The sequence below is a fragment of the Abramis brama genome, assembly GCF_963993115.1.
Source record: "Abramis brama genome assembly, chromosome: 16".
In the NCBI taxonomy this organism is placed as follows: Eukaryota; Metazoa; Chordata; class Actinopteri; order Cypriniformes; family Leuciscidae; genus Abramis; species Abramis brama.
Genome location: NC_139978.1, coordinates 20,077,312 through 20,097,309, shown reverse-complemented (window position 1 = coordinate 20,097,309; position 19,998 = coordinate 20,077,312). Strand labels below are relative to the sequence as shown.

At 39.8% G+C, this 19,998-nt stretch overlaps 1 protein-coding gene across 1 annotated transcript; it reads right to left on the bottom strand.

Annotated features, from left to right (window-relative positions):
- Position 1: 1 nt before the first annotated feature.
- Positions 2-19,860, bottom strand: snrnp200 (small nuclear ribonucleoprotein 200 (U5)). The gene is made up of 45 exons (XM_084087825.1): positions 19,543-19,860; positions 19,055-19,218; positions 18,777-18,948; positions 18,103-18,295; positions 17,964-18,019; positions 17,780-17,875; positions 17,503-17,655; positions 17,322-17,421; positions 17,035-17,171; positions 16,838-16,915; positions 16,531-16,704; positions 15,660-15,797; positions 15,116-15,271; positions 14,714-14,884; positions 14,441-14,634; positions 14,227-14,350; positions 13,963-14,112; positions 12,994-13,104; positions 12,771-12,902; positions 12,492-12,680; positions 11,863-12,060; positions 10,707-10,859; positions 10,499-10,579; positions 10,331-10,414; positions 10,123-10,229; positions 9,914-10,032; positions 9,660-9,814; positions 6,074-6,263; positions 5,703-5,873; positions 5,459-5,619; positions 5,094-5,321; positions 4,785-4,976; positions 4,490-4,668; positions 4,249-4,400; positions 3,086-3,194; positions 2,877-2,985; positions 2,586-2,775; positions 2,223-2,387; positions 1,749-1,870; positions 1,513-1,656; positions 1,171-1,347; positions 930-1,090; positions 722-803; positions 408-500; positions 2-269 (listed from the first exon to the last, which is right to left on the bottom strand). The coding sequence occupies exons 1-45, from the start codon at positions 19,585-19,587 to the stop codon at positions 120-122; spliced, it is 6,405 nt and encodes a 2,134-aa protein (XP_083943951.1). The 5' UTR covers positions 19,588-19,860; the 3' UTR covers positions 2-119.
- Positions 19,861-19,998: the final 138 nt, after the last annotated feature.

Sequence of the window (19,998 nt, the reverse complement as noted above, 5' to 3'; positions counted from 1 at the left end):
CTCCAATGTACACGTTTCTTTAATTAAATCAATGCATTAAACAGTCACAATATTCCTCAAAAAATATCTATAAAAACACTTAAGATTCTTTAACATGACAGTATATCAGTCCAGTATGACTAATCACTGTCACTGTCTCCCTCACTGTCTGCCTCCTTAACGTCCGTGCTGAACTTGTATTCCTGGTCACAGCCCATGTAGGCATCGCTCATGAAGTACAGCGTGTAGTTGTGCACACCAACAACAGGTGCCACAAAGTCGAGTTTTACCTGTGGGAAGAAGAAAAAAAACATTGTCATTAGAGTTCTGACAAGACTTCCACTCCATTTTTTTAAATACTACAATTTGAGGGTCATATAAGACTGGAATAAATGTACTACTGCCTTGGATATAAAAGCAGGACTAACCTTGGCCTTCTGTTGAAGAGTTAGTCTCTTGATTGAGATGAGGCTGTTCGATTTGGGGTCTCCAATAACAACCCACCAGCCTTCTTCACGTTTCTACACAAACAAACAAAAAGTCATTAAGTAAAGCTTTAAGTATAAAATAACCTCAAAGCAACTATTTTCAAATGATGTTAAGAGTTACACAACCACAAAAGTAGGATATTGAAATGCACTAAAGAAATCATTCACCCTCACGTTGTTCCAAACCTGTATGAGTTTGTTTCTTCTGCTAAACGCAAAGGAAGGATATAGGGTTTATGTAAATAGACACTCACCTGTGGGAACAGAGGAGCAATGACAGGCCCTGTAACTTCCTCTTCTCGTTCCAACTGCACTTGGACGACCACTGGACTTCCACTGTGAGCACAAGAAAATAAATGAATATCTTCAGCAGAGATTAATGGTAAATGGCTGGTTTTGTACACCCACACAAGGTTGTAGGTTTTCAATTGAAGCCCTTTGGATTTTGATTTCATCTCATACCTCTTGATGTCGTCCTTGTCGGCCACTTCGTACGAGAGCTCGATGTTGGGATAGCGGTTACAGAAGCGTGCCACGTCGGCCATTTGTACATCTGAAAGCTGCAGAAGACCAGTGCGGTCCTCATCTTCCATCTCCATGATGTCAAAGATGCTCTCCACACCCTAAATGCATCAACAAAGAGTTGAGACAGACAACCAAAAGACAGTGTTCACAGATGAACTCACTCAGATCCAAATCTCACCTTGTCCGTGCAGCGCTTGATGTGTTCAGAAGTGAAGTGGGGTAGTTGTTTGAGGTAAGAGTCTTTAGACCACATGGCTTGTGTGACCATCTGAGCCAGCTCCATGGCAGCCAGCGCTGGACTCAACCAGCCGTTACTGGAGAGCACGTCTACACACGCCTGGATCAGCCTCACCGCCTAACCAGACAAGACGAACAGGAAGACTTAAGAAACAAAAAGATTTCTAAATGCTATTCTTTTAAACTTTCTATTAATCAAAGATTTATGAATCCTAATTTACATGTGTTGTCCTTTTTGAGCTGTGAAAGAGACTGACTATGTGCTCAAAGAGTTCCCCCTCACCTTGCTGAGGATGTCTTCAGTATCTGACTGGAGCTCTGCGCTCAGCTGCATTCGGGACAGATGAGCCTGAAGCAGCAGGTTGGTCTTCACATGAGGGTCGTTGAACTTGGGGTTGTTCAGTTTATGAGGCACTTTCTGAGCCAGCTGCAAAAGTCAAAGAGTGGTTAACAGATCTGATGCAGTCTGCTTGTTCTAAGAGTTAAAATTACATTCATATAATGGAAAGATTTATTTACCTGCCGCAGCAGGGTGTCTTCGTGATGCCTGATGGGAATGTTTTTATACTCCGCAGCATTGGAGATAATCTCGATGAGGCCACGGACCTTTGTCTTGGCATTTAGGGACATACTGAACAGCTCTGGAGCAAGGACAAACAGATAAGAGATGTATCAGTCAAGACGGACATGGCTAGACAATTAAGCAGCACATTTCAGCAACCACATTTGGCTAAAATGGTTTTAGAAGGTCGAAATCACTGACCTAAACAGTGACATTAAATTAGCACTTCTCTTATGGCATGTTTTGACTGTCAGTGTCTATTTCGTGTACACAACATGGATAAGCTACATCAAGTATAGATGTTAGCTGGATTGACAATATCGATTTCTCGACCCTCACTTTGATTAACCAATATTGATACTTATACAGAAGAAAAGATCTGTTGCTACTTCGGTTCCATCGCGACTGTGTTAAACAGAGAAGGTCCTCACCGATGGTTGTGTAGTTGATGTAATAGTAGGCTGCAATCATGCCCAGATTCAGAGGTGCCACATCCATCTCATCCTCGATGCTGATGCACTTGGACTGTTCCAGATCCTGCAAGGTGTTTTCCACCAGCTCAGACAGATGATCCGACAGGTGACGATGCGACATGCCTGGAACATGAAGAGATTTTAGTCTCTGATGCATTAAAAAGTACTTCAAATACACAGATGAAGTTGAATATTTTTGCATGATCTCCTGATTTCACAAATAGTAAATTCTGCAGCGTGAAGTCTAGATTTTAAATGTCAGGTCATTTGTCCTGCTGTAGTGAAGATCTGTAGGCATTACAAGGTACTGCGATTCCTCACCCTGCAGGTTGTAGTAGTTGGGGTTTTGGGTCATGCGACGGTACAGAAACGTCCATGTCAAGTAGTCCACAGCGTCCTGCTTGTTCTCCACCGTCTTGGTGACGATCTCAGCGTTGAAATGGTCATGAAGACAGTGGTCCAGGTGAGACTCGACAGGCAGAGGCTCGTAAAGGAACTTTTTGAAGAAGTCCTAAAGAACAAGGATGTTCAAAATTATTAAGAGCCAAACAATCACGCTTGAGACTAACCGATCTTGAGTCAAGAAAATGTGTGGTTTAGTGTTAGCTTTACCTTTTTGGACCCTTGACACATGATGACACAGCGACCCTCATCGTCCTGGAGAGGACGGTTTGCCTTTCCTACCATCTGGAGCACATCATAGATTGGGTAGTCCACGTACCTAATCAGAGAAAGATATTCATGAGCAATCCACATGCACAGTCTAAAAGTTGGTGATGATATCAGGCATTTGAGGCCACTAAGGATGAAAAAATACTTACGCATGGATTTTACCGTTGTAGTACTGCGTGTCCATGACAATCACCAGGTGGGCAGAAATGTTAGTGCCCCAGCAGAGAGAGCGAGATGCCACCATCACCTGAATGGCACCTGGCATGAGGGAGGCAACACTTATTTTAGCTTAGACACACCTTAATCAATCGTTTCGATTAACCTCATAAAACGTTCTCCTGTGCATTGGTAATATTTCTTTCATAATTTCTTTAAGTTACACCAAACCTTTATTTTGGCAGGTTGTAATGAAGACCTTTGAGTTTCTGTGTGTTTTAATAAACTATATTATTACTACTACTACTTGAAGTACATTCTACTGTGCAATAGTAATATAATTATTTTATATTTTATTCAAGTTAATCCAAACTTTTATTTTGAAAGGGTTGTCGTAACTTCTCATTAATGAGTGAATGTGCAATTTTTTTTGGGACGTTATTATTAACTTTTCATTAATAAGTGAATGTGCAAACATTTTTGGGATGTTATTGTGTACATTTACCCTTTTCATTAAAAAAAGAAATTCTTTGAAATTTCAATTTATACATTACAGCAAAACAAGTGATGTAAGAAAAATGAATTATCAATATGAGAAATTTCATAATTACATGAAATTTAATAGAATATATAATCTGAGAACTACCAGTATTAGTTAATTATACTGTAGTAACTCTTAATTGTATTTAATTAAATTCCTTTATAGCTCATGACTGCTCAAAAAAAGCCCACATTTTAAAAACCTATTCATATTCTAATAAAACATTTAAAAAAATATATATATTTTTTTTTTATTATTGTATTAATTTTACTTGCATAAACTTTCACTTTAAGATAAAGAGGATACATTTTTTATGCTGAATTACATCATTAATAGATGTGAATATTCATGTTTATAACCAAAATTCAGTCCTAAATGTGTGTGAGAGATATGGGAAAGAAGTTTAATTATTTTACAGAAGTATCGAGTCAAAACTAACTCAGATAAAAAGTTTAAAGCAAACTTTTTTTTTTAAGTGTACTGAACAAAAGGTAACTTTTTAAAACGGTTCTCACTTTTTAAAAAAGTACTAAAAATAGCTTTTTTTCCCAGGTCAAAAATGGCCCGAGTACATTATGACTGTTAAACTAAAACATTAGATTTCATGTGTCGTACCAGAAATGAAGAGATGCTCCACAATCCTGCGCTCTGTAGGTGAAAGGCCCTCGTGAAGATACCCCACCCCGTTAGAGAGGGTCTCCTTCAGTGTAGCATCAGCGAGATTCTCCATGAATGGAGCCAGATCCTTCTCGGTTGAGTGAAGGAACCTGCAGGGACAAAAAGAAGGTTGAAGATGAAATGCCCGATGGGATAAGAGTGTATTTAGTGTATGGATGTGATATAGATCTGCCAGCACCTTTGTGGCACCACATCAGCAGCACAGAAAGTGAGAATATCAATAGCGGTAAGACGAGTCTGGCGTCTGGATGGCACAAATACCAGCACTGGCTTGGATGGAGAGTGTTTCATTATGGCGTGATACACAGGTTTTGCCATGGACAGCAGGCGAGTCTGTGTGTGACTCACGTTGAAGCCCTGAGGAAGGAGAAAAGTAGTCAAGTGGATTAAACAAAACTTCAAATATAAACAGAAGAACAGGGTAAGGATTGTGTATGTAGATGAAATTAAGTTACAGAGAGCTTTAGACTGACCTGGATGTGAAGCTCCAGAGGAACCGGCCTGACATTGGGATGGAAGTTGAAGGTGGCAGTGGTGCTGCAGCCAAGCCAGTGGGCCACATCTTTAGCATTGGACAGAGAGGAGCTGAGGGCCACGATACGGATGGGCCGCTCAATCTGAGAGGAGATGTACCTCATTCTGGAGCAAATCACCTCCAACACAGGCTACAAGAGATACACAGAAATAGGAAATAATGGATTCAAACAACCAAAACAATGATCTCTGAGAAACTAACAGCTCATTCTTGGTGTTTAGAAATTAGGATAAAAACAAACACTTACTCCGTTGTCACCTCCAATGAGATGAACCTCGTCTATTATGAAGAGGCTAACGTTCTGCACATTCTTCCTCTGTTTCCAGCGACGGGAAAGAATGTCCCACTTGTCTGGTGTGCTGACGATGATGTCACCTTTACCCAGCAGTTTTAGGTCAGTGCTTGTCTCACCAGTGAGTAAGACAACCTTCTTATTCAAAGTATCCTGGAACTTCTGGTGCCAGTCAATAAAGACCTACACAAAATATAATGTCTGAATCATGACCTTCACATCCTTGTTTCAACAATTTATTTAATTAATCTTAAGTCGAACTATAGACACTTTTACATTATTGCATTTATTTCCATAAGGGCAAATAATTGTGGCTGTACCTGTTCGGCCAGAGCCTCCATGGGTGTAATGTAGACACAGCGGCCTTCTGAGTTGTGTAGGAGCATCCTAAGAATAGCAAACTCTGCACATATGGTCTTCCCGCTGCCCGTGGGGGCGCCAACAAAGACGTTGTCATCGCTGTTATACACCGCATTGAACACTGAAAACGAGAACAGTTTCACTTAGAAGGAAGTTCTCAGTCAAGTATGACAGCGTGTTGGGAGGGTTTACGAGGGCAGGTACCTTGGGTCTGGATTGGGTTGAAAAAGGGAAATTTCTGGTAGAGGCTCTCGAAGGCTGCGTTTCTCAGAGCGGACACGGGCAAAGGCTGCAAGTCCAGCAGCTCAGTGGGAGGAGGATATTTCTCAGGCAGGATTAGGTGACGAAATGAAACCGGCAGCTGTGTCTCACATGCTTGAGAAAAGAAAAAGAGAAAAAAAAACATTCTGGACTACTGCAATACCTCCAACACTCCATTTTACTTCCAAATAGTACAATGGATTTTGGTCGTTATATCAAAGCCACAGTAAATTAGATATGCAATATGGTTTAGTAATATTTTCTGCAGTATTAAGTTGTTAGTATGTCATCAGCAAGTATAAATAAAAACATACATAGCCAGCGGTCTGAAGCAATGCGAATGAAGTACTGCGGTGGCAGCGGCTCAAACACGGGCACAAAGAAAGTCACAAGATGTTCGTCCTGAGCGTACTTGGCCTTCAGGAGGAAGTACTCATGGTGAAGGACGACTTCACTGTCCACATCCTCCACTAAGATCCAGAAGGCCTCAGATGAGCCATGTATCTGGAAGAAGCCAACATTTAGTGTATAAATAAATATAGTAATAGATTAATAGCAATAATGTGTGTATATATACACACACACACACATTATTGCTATAAATCTATTACTATTAATCTATACGTAATTCTTTATTCTAGTTATAATAACAATAATATTATTATTTAGTAATTTACTGGGGCCTGTACCATGAAGGTAGCTGAACAAACTCGGGGTTACAGGATTAGTTTTGAGTTGACAAAACCAAACCGATGCAATCAGGCTTTATTGGTACCATGATGCAGCTCATCAACTTTCTCTGTCAACTCAGGCTTTGATCCTCAAGCTATGATTACTCCACGCGCGCGTGCACATAAAAGAGTGACGTCGGCACTGAACAACCAATTGCGGGTAGAGCGAGAGCGATATATTTTTCCGCGGAGGAACGAGAGATAATCATTCAGAATTACGATGAATTTAAATATGTATTTCAAGCTCGAAACAATACGTTCTCTGCTGCCAAAGCAAGAGAAGACTGTTGGAGAAAGATTGCTGATTCATGTTAATGTGTAAGTTAAACAAATACGTTATATATTTATGTAAAATTATGTATGTGTAGCCTATACGTGTAATATAGCCTATAGCCTATTTTTATAATATATAAAAATGTGCATGGATGTACTAAGAAAGATTAATATTCATTGATTTTTAGATGCAACCCCAACTCCAAATGTTCTTGGCAGCAGATAAAGACAAAATATAAAAATATAATTCAAAGTGGTGAGTATTTACCGCAACCTTTTATTACTTTTGTGAACATTTTATCATAAACACTTGTTTGCAGCAAACAGAAATAAAGAGTTAAATTCAGAAAACCAGAATACACTGGCGGAGGAGTTGTCTCTGAGTAGGCAATAAGGGACGGCCGATTATGGATGTGATTACAGGTGCTGTACAGTCTGACCCTGGTGCTGGCTCCTCTAAGCAAGTAACACTGGGTACGTGTGCAATACATTACTACTTTTTTAAGTTTTAAATATGGCTGACTGTATGTTCTGCAGTAGAAGGAAATACAGTGTCCCTGTTGAAGCCAGCACACATACACACACACACACACACACACACACACACAGTCTCCCACACAGAGGTCAGTATGCAGCAAACAGAACACCAAACATAACCTGCTTTACAACAGTTATGCTTTACATTGGCCTATTTTTATTTATTAGGGTGGAGGAAATGAAGACACTCTGTCTGTGTGTTCTCAGACAGTTTCTGATGTGAATGCACTGGGCTTTTTATTATGGCAAACATTTAAATGTGTGGCATAAAAAAGGGACTGGCCCTTACACATCTCTTTTATTGTAGGATTTTTCAGAACATGCCCCAGAAATGGAGGCCTCTACCTCAATGGGCTTCAGAAGAAATGTGTAAGGATTTAAAACCCTTGACATAAATTACAGTCAGTCCTGTGTTTGTAGGAAGTCAAGGAACTTTTTCTGAGCCTCCAGAAAACTTGTAATGATCATGTTTGTGGTGGAATTATGTTTTAGGTGGAAACAGACTCAGTCAGGGCCCTGTACAAAATGAGTCTTGAACTAGACTGCACACTAAAGGAGTCTTGAACTAGACTGCACACTAAAGGAGTCTTGAACTAGACTGCTCACTAAAGGAGACTTGAACTAGACTGCTCACTAAAGGAGACTTGAACTAGACTGCTCACTAAAGGAGTCTTGAACTAGACTGTTCACTAAAGGAGACGAACTAGACTGGACTGTGAGCTGAGAAGGCTCCAAAAAAAAAAAAAATTGGAGATCAAACAGCTGGATAAAACTGATCTCAGTATGTGAATTTATTTAACCAAGTAACACTTTAGTATGAATATTTATTAATGCAACTTTCTCTTGCTCTTTCTCCCTCCCATCCCACAAAACCAATAAAACAGTTTGAGACCTATCTTCAGTTTCAATGTGCTTTTATTAAGTGTAATATTGTATGGTGATTGCCTCTACATCTGCACCAGCTGGGTGGGCCGCTCTGGTGACTCTGAAGCGCCGAACACAGTTGAAATGTGCCTTTAGGATGCCAAAGGTCATCTCTATCTTCACTCTGGTTTTACTGAGGGCCACATTGAAGCGGTGCTGTGGCCCTGTCTGAGGGTCATGATAGGGGGTTATTGTGTAGGTTTTTCTATCTCAGTTCAAATTAACAGTGTTTTGTACTGTACCAAATTTAACTTGCTTTCCTCAAAGCGCTGACACAACAAAGACTCACGGAAAATTTGTGAGACAAGCACTGGAGCCAGGCCATTTGGCATCCAAACTTGTGATCATACATTCATGACCACAAGTCGTCTGCAGATGAAATGTTTAGTAGATCATTGTTATATCTGTTAATGTTAGGCTACTATTAATTTAAAGATTCATCTCTCAGAAAATAATCATCTCACATATTCACATCATCTCTACTTGAACATTAAGGCTGTGATAGGACTTCCTATTAACATAATCTGCCTCATGTTCCCCTAGAGCAGTGGAGATTGGAGCAATAGACTGCATGTTGCAATGACTCTAGGGAATCCTATCATAAGATTAACAGAATAATAATAAAAAATATTTAAAATAATTCTTAACATGTATTGTATAGTAGCCTACATTTGTGAAATTTGCTTCTTTTAAAATAAAAAAATAAAAAAAAAGTGTTCATGTGATGTCACCCTATCAATATATCTTACCGGCAATTTTATAAAAGTCCTCTTTTATGGACATGGTCGATAAATGTCCGGGAAACACTATTAATGAAACTATTAATGTACTCCTGCAGAGCGAGGACCACCTTGCGAATGGTTCGACAAACATATGTTTTCCCCCAGCTTCTGTGCGTCACCCACCGTGCAAGAATGTACCACTTGCAAAAAAAAAAAAACGCAACGCAATATTTGCGGTACAGTAAGTGCATGAATTCGACGTGTTAAATTCTTTATGTGCGGCTCAAGAAGTTCGTAAAGATAAGACATTGCTTCCGCGGAAAATCTGTATCTTTCATACAAATAATTATCAGGAAAGGCAAGGGGATTTTGTCATGCTAAAAATTATTTCTTTACGAAGTACTCGTCTAACAATTTGCGCTGAGATGTCACCGGATTTGGAAGAAAAGGTGAATAAGTTACGTCACCTATATGTTTCTTTGCTCTCAGCTGATTGGTCAAACTTCAGTCTGAGATCTCGAATCCAGAACATAACCTGCCCCGGAGCAGGTTAGCCGTGCAGCGTAAGATACCATGGCAACGAACACCGATTAAAGCCGAGCTACTTTCATAGTACCTAAAACCCAGGGTTGGCGGAAACTAAACTGAAACATAGCTGGCTAGCCACCTAAACCGGCTTCATGGTACAGGCCCCTGATCTTTTTTGGACTGACCTTGTCATCCCACTGGAAATCTGGTGTGATTGTGAGTTCCACTTTCAGAGTGGAGCGTGTGATAGGCTGCAGATGAACTGCCAGGTCCAGTTTAGGGAACTGATGGACATACTTATGAATGGTTTTCCCCATCTTCGGCATGCGAATCAACTCACCTGAAACAGTTAAGAATTTCAGATCATGAGAAAATGATATAAAATGGCATTTGGGTATAAAGACAATGTTTGAGTATTAGTGTATTAGTCACTATTCACCAATTTCATTGTGGTTCAGGTCATAGAGGCGCTCAAAGGGGAAGTTTTTCTTTTCAATCTTTTTGATGACCTCCTCTGGAAGCTTGCGGAACTGACGCAAGGGAGACATCGACTGCCACCTTGATGGAAAAAAGCCAATAGAATAAACATCACACTGCAAGACAAACAATACATTAATGCTTGGCAATATCAGCATCATGACAACTCACATCCTTTTGTCGATCATCTTGCAGAGGTTCATAGTCTTGTCGGTAAGTTGGGCCCAGCCTCTGCTCAAAACAATCTCAAAGATGGCCCTCATCAGCCTGCCAGCACTCTGTAGGATCAAATATAATTTTAAATCTGTGATTTTAAAATAAAAATGTCCTTTTAGAACACAGGAGTATTTTACAAAACATTGTTTCCCCAAACACTCACCTGTGTCACATAGACCATGTCAGCCATGAGAGCGAAGCCCTCCAGTTTAAGCTGAGAGATATATGCCTGCAGCAGCACATTGATCTGAGAAAGACATAACATTCCATTTAAGAGACAATCATATGATTGAATATTCTATAATATATAAGTTCTTCTACACGCATTTACCTTTGCGCTGGGCTCTTCAATGCTTTCCTTCACTGGAATAGGGACTCTCTCAAGCAGTTTCTGAAGCTCAAGTTTTTCTTCCTGTCAATCAAATTGTAAAAAACACATTTGTTAGTGCTGTCATTTTCCACTTTATCCTGTCTTTAGGATTCAAGAGGTAGTTCAAGTTTGTTCAGATGTTTCAGGTTTGTTTAGACAAGGCACATACCTCTCTGACATTAATGTTTCTGAACTCAGAGGACAGCGAGAACACCCTGAAGAGCTCGATCTCACTCAGTGTGGGCTTCAGCAGCTGGTTGTAGGTCATTATGGACTCGTGGGTGATGTAAAAATGGCTTGCGATGCGGCCCAGGTCTGTCACCTACAACAGAACACATAAGACATCATTTTAACCATATCTGTTGCTGTCATTTAAAAGTTGAATTGATGTGTTCAGGCAGACATGCTGAAATCAGTTATCTAGAGGTCGACCGATCAATCGGCCAGCCGATTTGTGGCATTTTTTAATGAACCGGCATCGGCTGATTGTGGTGCAAATTAGGCCGATTAATAGGCAGGCACATCTACGGGCAGCGTTGTTGTGGAACACGTGACATTGCCTCTTGCAGCAAGCAGATTGCCAGTCCCCCTCTGCCTGCTAACTTTTTGAAGAGGACTACCTGGCAGCTTCCCAAGAAACGATAATGTTCGTGTTAAGCCTTTCCTATTTAAATATTGAAGCGCATGTAGACTGGAAATTACCCGCATCTCTCAGTTTGGTACTCATGTTTTGTGTGTGTGTGTGTGTGTGTGTGTGTGTGTGTGTGAAGCAACACATCCAGATTGCCACGTCTCACAGCGTGCGAATAGTATACTCTTTCATGTCTTCCTGATCATAAACAGACATATTCACACTAGGGCCATGTCGAGTTTGTACGATATATTGATTTGTTTTTAATAAACAATATGGAATGAGACAATACTGTTGTTTATATCAATATAGCCTACAGTAGTTTGATATGAGCACATCTGAAAAATAGCGGAGGAAGCAGTGAGCTGGTGCGGGGAAAGTGCATTATCCAATTTGTCCTAAGCATGAGACAAGTTTTATATTAAAACAGCCCCGTCAGACGCTCTGACAGATTCATGTGCTGAGTGCCGACTGACAGATAGATAGATACTGGCACTGTTTAATGCGCTACATTAAAAAAAGCACTACATCTCAAATATTGGCAACAGCCAGAGAAAAACCCATATCGGTCGACCTCTACAATTATCTTGAGTTGGGGATTTAAAGCTGGTACAATCTCAGAACTGATCATGCATATTAATCATCTGGAAGTGACCATTTAGAAAGGGGGGTTAATATGACAAACTGTTTGTACCTGAAAGCTGCCAGATCTCTTGTCGTATTTGACCAGATTGTTCTTCTCCAGGACAGTGGCTGCCGTGTGTACCAGGTCCAACCTGCGTCGCTCCAGCAGTGGGTCAATGCTGCGGTCATCATGGGAGACGCCATATAGAGTGGGGTTCCGCAACATCCGTACATACAGGTATGTGTAACCCAGCCAATTTACAGCATCCTGAAAACAGTGACAAAACAGATCAAACCCTGCAACAGATACTGAGCTTACAGAGGAATACTAGTATTATGCATGTGCAAAACTATGTAATTTCAGTATAATAAAACGTAACTATTTTATCAATATGCTAAGGTAAATTAACAATATAAAAGCCTTTTTAAATTCTGGAAACAAATACTAATATTAGGATGGGCAAAAAAGTAACAAAACCAATATAATAAAACAAATCAATATTAAAAAATATTTTATTATGCTTCAATAAAATGACAATATAAAAGCTTTTTTAATTTATTGTGATATTGTTGTCTTTATATCATCACATTTGATATTCATTCCCTCACACAGAGAAACCCAAGTTAAACCTCCTTTATTGGACCACCAATAAAAAATTTGGCTGACTAATGAACTTACACCAGTACATTCAGACTTACCTTGGCATTCTGCACATTGCCCAACACTATCTCTGCATTGAGCATGTCCGGTAGTTTGGCCACCATCTGGCTCTCGATGGGCAGCTGCTGATTGAGCAGAGACAGGTAATACTGCAGCTCTCCATGAGAAGTGATCAGAATACCCTCTCCTTTAGAGTCATACTGCGGCCTGCCAGCACGACCCAGCATCTGCGTCACAAAGTTGAGAGGGAGTCAAGTTGTTACCCGTGGTCTAATTAACTTATCGAAACACAAAGTACATGTGGACATAATACAGACCTGTAGGATGTCCAGGGCTCCCAGCTCCGTCCATCTGCCTTTCTCTGGGCTGTACACCTGTGTGCCTTTGATTATGACAGTGTGTGCTGGCAAGTTCACACCCCAGGCCAGAGTGGCTGTGGACACCAATACCTACGAAACACATTCATGGTTCAGTCTTCTGTATTTTAGAATATGAAATGATCCAGAATGTTCTCGGCATTCCTGAATGTTATGCACTAACCTGGATGTGGCGGTCAGCAAACAGATCCTCTACCAGCGTTCTGTCCACTCTGGTCATTCCAGCATGGTGAATAGCAAAACCATACGGCAACAGATCCTTCAGCTCCAGGTTCTGTCAACAGAAAGTAAACAAATTTTAAGAAAACCAGTACACAATAAATGTGTGTTCAGTTAGGCCGCATTTACACAGCAGATCTTGATGCCCAATTCCGATTTGTTGATTAAATACGATTTTTTTTTCACAGCTTTTAAAAGTGAATCATATCAGATGATATAAATGATGATGATGTAAATCAGCATTTACAGTATATACATGGTGAACAAACCACATTTCCACATATGATTGAGGCCTGAAGCCGATCTGAGAATATTGGAATTCATGTGCTTTTTTTTCTTTTTCGGAACTGAGTCACTTGAACCATGTAATGTAAATGCGGCCTTACGACAAGGACGTGAGGGAATCTGGGGACTTTTAATTGCACAAATTTTATGGAAAATCAACAAAACAAATTAGGTGAAAAAAAATTGCTGCACGACTAGCTGCTGGACATAATATTAGATAATAAAAAAATGGTGTGAACTTGGGGTGGGACTACTTGTTCATCAAATAACAGCAGATAAGAGGAATATTTGAAACTGGTAATTATTCTAATTCAATAATAATAATTTGTCATTTTTGCAAGTATAATTATAATTTATTATAACAATTTATTTTTTGCAATCATAACTTAAACCACAACAATTGATTACAGTTGATAATATTATGAATTATCTTTTATTTTTGTTATAATTAAACTATAATAATTTATTGTCATTCAGTTTGGTACCACTAGTTCCAATAGATGTTTAATAAACTAATATGCAGATTTTACTGTGAATGACGTTCAGATTCTGTGTGGGTTTTGTTTCAAGTTTACATCAGTTTGAGGCTGTCTTATGTACAGCACTTTCATGGTAGTTGTGAGCTGACCTTGCACTGTTCGGCTTCAGTCCTCAAAACCTCAGTGGAGGCCGAACCTTCTCTCAGGAACAACCCCAGAGTGTCCTTCTCCAAACACATATCCCTGATCGCACGAGCCGTCTTTCCTGTCTCCTTTCTTGAGTGCACAAATACCAACACCTGGGAAAAACAGACAAATAAATGTTTAGAAAGGAGAAGAGGAGAGTGTTAGTGACTGAACAAACAGTAGAAATCAGGAGATAAAACTAGTCCATTTATTGTGCTCAGCTTCACCTGATTCTTTCCAGCATGTTCCATGATCTTCTCATAGACAATCTCATTCATGATCTGAAAGCGCTTGATGGCCTTCTTCTCTGTAATTCCTACATAGGTTTGTTCCAGAGGCACCGGTCGGAAACTAAAAAAGGAAAACGGCCAACATTCGTACTTTTATTATACAAAAACAGAAGACTATTTACCCATTTATCCACAGCAGTCTCATTCTCACCTGTTGTCGAAATAGTAGAGTCCCTTGGATGAATCGACACGAAGGCAGTTCGCCACATCCTCGTAGTTGGGCAGCGTGGCGCTGAGGCCGATGAGCCTCACATCTTCCTGTGTCAGCTCCACATTGCGGATGGTTCGAGCAATCAGGGACTCCAGGACAGGGCCACGGTCGTCATGCAGCAAGTGGATCTCATCCTGCATGACCGAACACGTTATTTTGGAAAAACATGAAAAATCTTTGAAAAGGGGAATCTGGGACTACTAGATTACTTACAATAATCACAAGGCGCACAAGCTGCGTATATGTGCGCTCCCCTCCTTTCCGGGTGATGATGTCCCATTTCTCTGGGGTACACACTATAATCTGGGTGGCGTTTATTTCCTCCTTACACAGTTGATGGTCTCCGGTCAGCTCAGAAACAGTGATGCCATAACTTGCCAAGCGCTGCAGATGGAGCAACAAATGTTGTAGGGACATTTAATACTTTATCACAATTATAAACATACATTTATAAATTGTACAAACATATTTTTTGTTGTTGAATGTAACTAATTAGAGGTACTCATTTAAAAGGAACACATTTTTCAAGTATTATTATTCAAGATTAAGCAGAGAAATGACAGGAAATGATGGGGAAAAGGGTTATTTTTTTCTCTCCATCATGTTTGGTCCTACCTTGCCAAAACTGCCCACCATCTCCTGTACCAGTGAGCGCATGGGAGCGATGTAGATGATTTTAAACTCATCAACATTGATGGTGCCATCCATGTTAATATGCTTTCCGATTTCTCTGAGCATTGCCATGAGAGCAACATTAGTTTTTCCAGCACCCTACAGGTCAAAGAGATGAAAAACAAAATCCTTAAGGTCAAATATTGAAGTTAAACATAAAACTCAAGTTTATCAAGTTTTATACTACAGGGTGGGCCATTTATATGGATACACCGTAATAACATGGGAATGGTTGGTGATATTAAAGTCCTGTTTGTGGCACATTAGTATATATTAGTACACACCACCCATCTTGAGGAGTTTGCCCCCTCACATATACTAATGTGCCACAAACAGGACTTTAATATCACCAACCATTCCAATGTTATTACGGTGTATCCATATAAATGGCCCACCCTGTACATCATATTTATGTCATTATATTTTTAACTGTAATGTTTATTTTAAGTCAGCGCCTGGACTGTTGCGCCTTTTTTAGTAGACAAACCGTTGGAGCGCAAACCAGTAGGTTCTCATCTGTCTCCATGGTAGTTTTGAAGAGTTTACTCTGTATGCGGTTCAGGGTTTTGAATCCTTCAAATCCAGCTTGAGCATATTTGGGCAGCTTCTCAATAGCCACCAATGTCTGTAAGAGAAATGAGGGAAACCTTATGAGAGACTAATGAAAATACAGAGCAAATCAACCAATAATAAAAAAAAATAAAATGTTACATAACACGACCATTCAAAAGAATGGTGTCAATAAGATTTTTTTTTTTTTTTAAAATAAATAAATACTTTTATTCAGTAAGGATGCATTAAATTGATCAAATGTGACAGTAAAGACATTTACAACGTTACAAAAGATTTCTATTTGAAATAAATGCTGCTCTTTTGAACGTTCTATTCATCAAAGAATCCTGAAAAAAACCTGAAACTATTTTCAAAATTTATAAGAAAAGTTTCTTGAGCAATCAGCATATTAGAGTGAGTTGAGCAGGATCATATGAAAATGAAGACTGGAGTAATGCCTGCTGAAAATTCAGCTTTGCATCATAGGAATAAATTACATTTTAAAATATAGTGGAGTTCTTTTAAATTGTAATAGTATTTAATTTCACAATGTTTGTGTTACTGTATTTTTAATCAAATAAATGCAGAATTGGTCAGCATAAGATACTTAAAAAAAACCAAAAAACAAAACAAAACAAAAAACATTGAACGGTGGTGTAACTCTTGTGTGGCAATTTGATGTAATAACCAAACATCCCTTCCTGAACAAACAATTTAGCCTCACTAAAAGAAAAGGTCTCACAAAATAATAATAATACTTATTATTACTATTATTATTATTATTATTTTAATAAAAAAATAAATACCTCATCATCACCAAAGGGTTTGGGTTTGAGAGCGGGCACATGAACCTCCTCGTAGCCCTTCCTCTGTTTGCGGAAGGAGCCATCGGGCAGCTGGCAACGCTTATTGGCCATGAAGTGACTGCCTTGAGAGAAGGCCAGATCTTCCAGATCTAGTAATTGCTTTGAGGCCACAGACTAGAGACAAAGATCACAGAGAAAAAAGCCCAAGATCATCACATGAACATTAGGAGTGGGGGTCAAATTAAAATAGCAGGAACATTGTAAATTTTGGCTTGAAGAAGTAGATGTAGCATCAAGTGGCATTTACCTCTCCATGATCAATGTCCATAGACTCCAGATCATCCACACGAGACTTTCTCACTCTCTCACGGCGAGATCGCTCCTCCTGCAAGGAAACAAAAGATCATAAGCTTACAGGTGGATATTCTTTAAACAGCTAAAATAATAATAATAAATTAAAACACAATCAGCTAAACCAACTAAAAAAGGAGGGCAAGTACTGACCCTGATGATGTCCTCTTTCTCAGTCTCCTGCAGCTGGTAAAGAACTTTGGAAAGATCCTGATCAGCTTCCATTTTATTCATGATCTTTTCCTTCTCAGCCTCACTTTGAGCACTGGCCAACATGGTGCAGTAGAGGACTGGATATGGCAAGGGAAAAAAAGAGCAACATGAAACAATATTTCTAAAAACCTTGTAAATCTTAAAAACCACCGTCATTTTGCCGCCATATTCTCAGAAATCACAATCAATTTAATCCAACACAGTCCTGGCTATTGTGATCTACTCACTCATTCGTCTGTGCTGCCGGAGGACCTTGATGAAGTCGAATGTGTTGAAGCCCAAAAGCAGCACCAACTGGTTCTCACACTCTCTGTCATCACTGGCAGTCTAACCAAAGGAAGGAATAAATCAGCCACACAAACAAAATCTTAGTCTCCAAGGACATGAGCATTCCCAAGCATTTCTTACTTTAAGGATCTCCAAGACTTCATCCGCTTTCTTCTGAGAAACTATGGCATCGTTGTAGAAGCGGCTGAGCTGTCGCTGAAGCCAGAAGGCATCGATGTCTCGCGGGTGAAGATCTTTCTTTTTGGTCATCATTACGTCGCCCGTGTTGCCCAGCTATGGAGAAGAGAGCATGTTAGGCTGGTTGATTAACTCTATATATATTGACTATATTTTGACTGAGGGCCCCTAGTGGGTCCCCTGGTTGAGAACCACTGCTCTATGATGACATGTGACTTACATTTGCAGTCAGAGTGCTGGTTTCATCTGCCTCCTCTCCCTCGCTGTCATCAGAGCCTTCATCCCGAACCTCTCCGTACTGATCCTCATCGCCCTCCTGCAGTTGAACAAAATGCACATTTAATGCCACATCGAGAGCCAAAAAACACAATCTGCCCACAAACAACCAGCATGTAGAAGCTCACCTCCTCATCTGACTCGAATTGCACATTGACTCCATAGGTTTCATCAATGTTGTCATCTGCAAAAAGAGAAAGATGAAGTGTGACCAGGCTTGAACATCATGAGGAGAATTTGGACTCAGGTTGGACTAAAAATATTTACCCATATTCTGGAGCTCTTTGTCTCCACCATAATCAGAGATCTTCTTGCCCAGGTTCACCAGGACATGGTAGCGTGTGTCATCCGTAGGCCCCAGCAACTGTTCCACCTCCCTCCTCCTCTCTTTGTCTCTCATCTTGTCATTCTTCAGCACGGCCAACACCTCGTCTGCAGCTCCACAGAGGATATCCCTTGGCTTAGTGGAAAGAAAGAGCAGCAATTTATAATCTGGTACATTAACCCAATATCCACTGTTTACATCTATTAATATTAAGATGATTACATTTTAAATATTTTAATTGATATTTTAGAATGGGCTTTTTTCCTGCGATGGCAAGGAAAAAGCCTTTAATCCATTCTTCAGCATCACATGATCTATTATACTGATTTGATTGCCTCTAATTTCAAATAGTTACAGATATTTTTTTGTTTAAGGCCAGTTTGGCCTGTAATAGCGCAGATAAACAACAAATAAATGTGTTCAAAGAAAAAGGAAAACATCATCATCCAGCAATTTGGAATCAGCCATGAAAAATCATGATCATTGCATCCCTACATAGCATAAAAATAACAGAAAGAATTTTAATAACAGTGCAGGAGCATCCCTAGTAGATCCCACAGCAATTACATTTGAAATAAATGTTCACAGCACGTGTAAACAGAGTCTGTGATCTTACCTGATCTCCAAGGGCTGCCTGAATGAAGCTGAGAAGGATTTCATATGTTTCTCTGGTCTCTTTGGTTTTGGGCTTGTACACGATGCCCACCATCTCATCAATCCCCTCAGACAGCAGTGTGAAGCCCTTCATCTTGTTGATGTCATGCCTGTCCTCGTCTCTCTTTCTCCTCCTGCATCACACAACAAATACTATTTGTTTAAAAGACTTTCACACAGTGAATGCAATAATAAATGAATGAATGCAAGCAAACACTGTGAGTTTCTGATCAGACTGACTTTGTTCTCTTCTCCTCCTGCAACTGAGGTTTGGTTCTCTGGCTTCTGTCTCCCATCTTTGTCCCATCCAGTTTGCCGACCAGAGACAGCACCTCTCCGGTGGGCTCATCTCTGCGGGTACGGTCGATCAGAGATCTGTCCGCTTGCAACACCAAGTTAGAGTTCTGCGGAGGAAACACAAACACTCACGATCGGCTCAATGACTATGTTTCAAATCCTAGCGAGCTGCATTTGTCAACATCACAAACATGCGCTTATGTTCTGCTGAAATACTATTTAATTCAAAGCTACATTAAACATTTATTACTACTACTACTACGCTGATCAAAAATAAAATCTAGGTAAAGATCATTAGGTTTTAAAACTCAGCCAGTGTGTTCAAGTTCGCGCACACAAAAACAAACATTAGCGTGCTAAATAATGAAATTTAGCTACGAAACATATCAAAATCGTTAAAAAGGATATCAAAAATCTTATATGATACTTACCGCTTTGTATTCATACTGCAAACTACGCGCAGTAACATCCGCCATGACTTCTTATTACTGTAAATGCGCTCAAAATGAAAATCTTCTTTATCAACCAGCACACCCGGTGCTAGCGGAGAGACAGACGACTGAATTCACTACACAGCACTCATGTACGTCCCTAGTTACGCAACAATAAAAAATAAAAATAAAAAAAACTTAATGTGCACACAACAATAACAACACACTATGAAAAGTTAAGTATTTTTCTTTATATTCGTAACTGCACCATACGTCTGAAACACGCACGACGGTTTCAAAACGCAGTTTGGTCTAACTTCCGCTTCCGGGTTCACTCGCTCCTTGAGTGAGGTGCGTGAAAAATGCTGCCTCTTCTGGATAGGAATGACACTTTTTTGAGGCATTTATTTTTATTCAACAAAACACACAATGACATTTAACATCAAACAGAAGCTA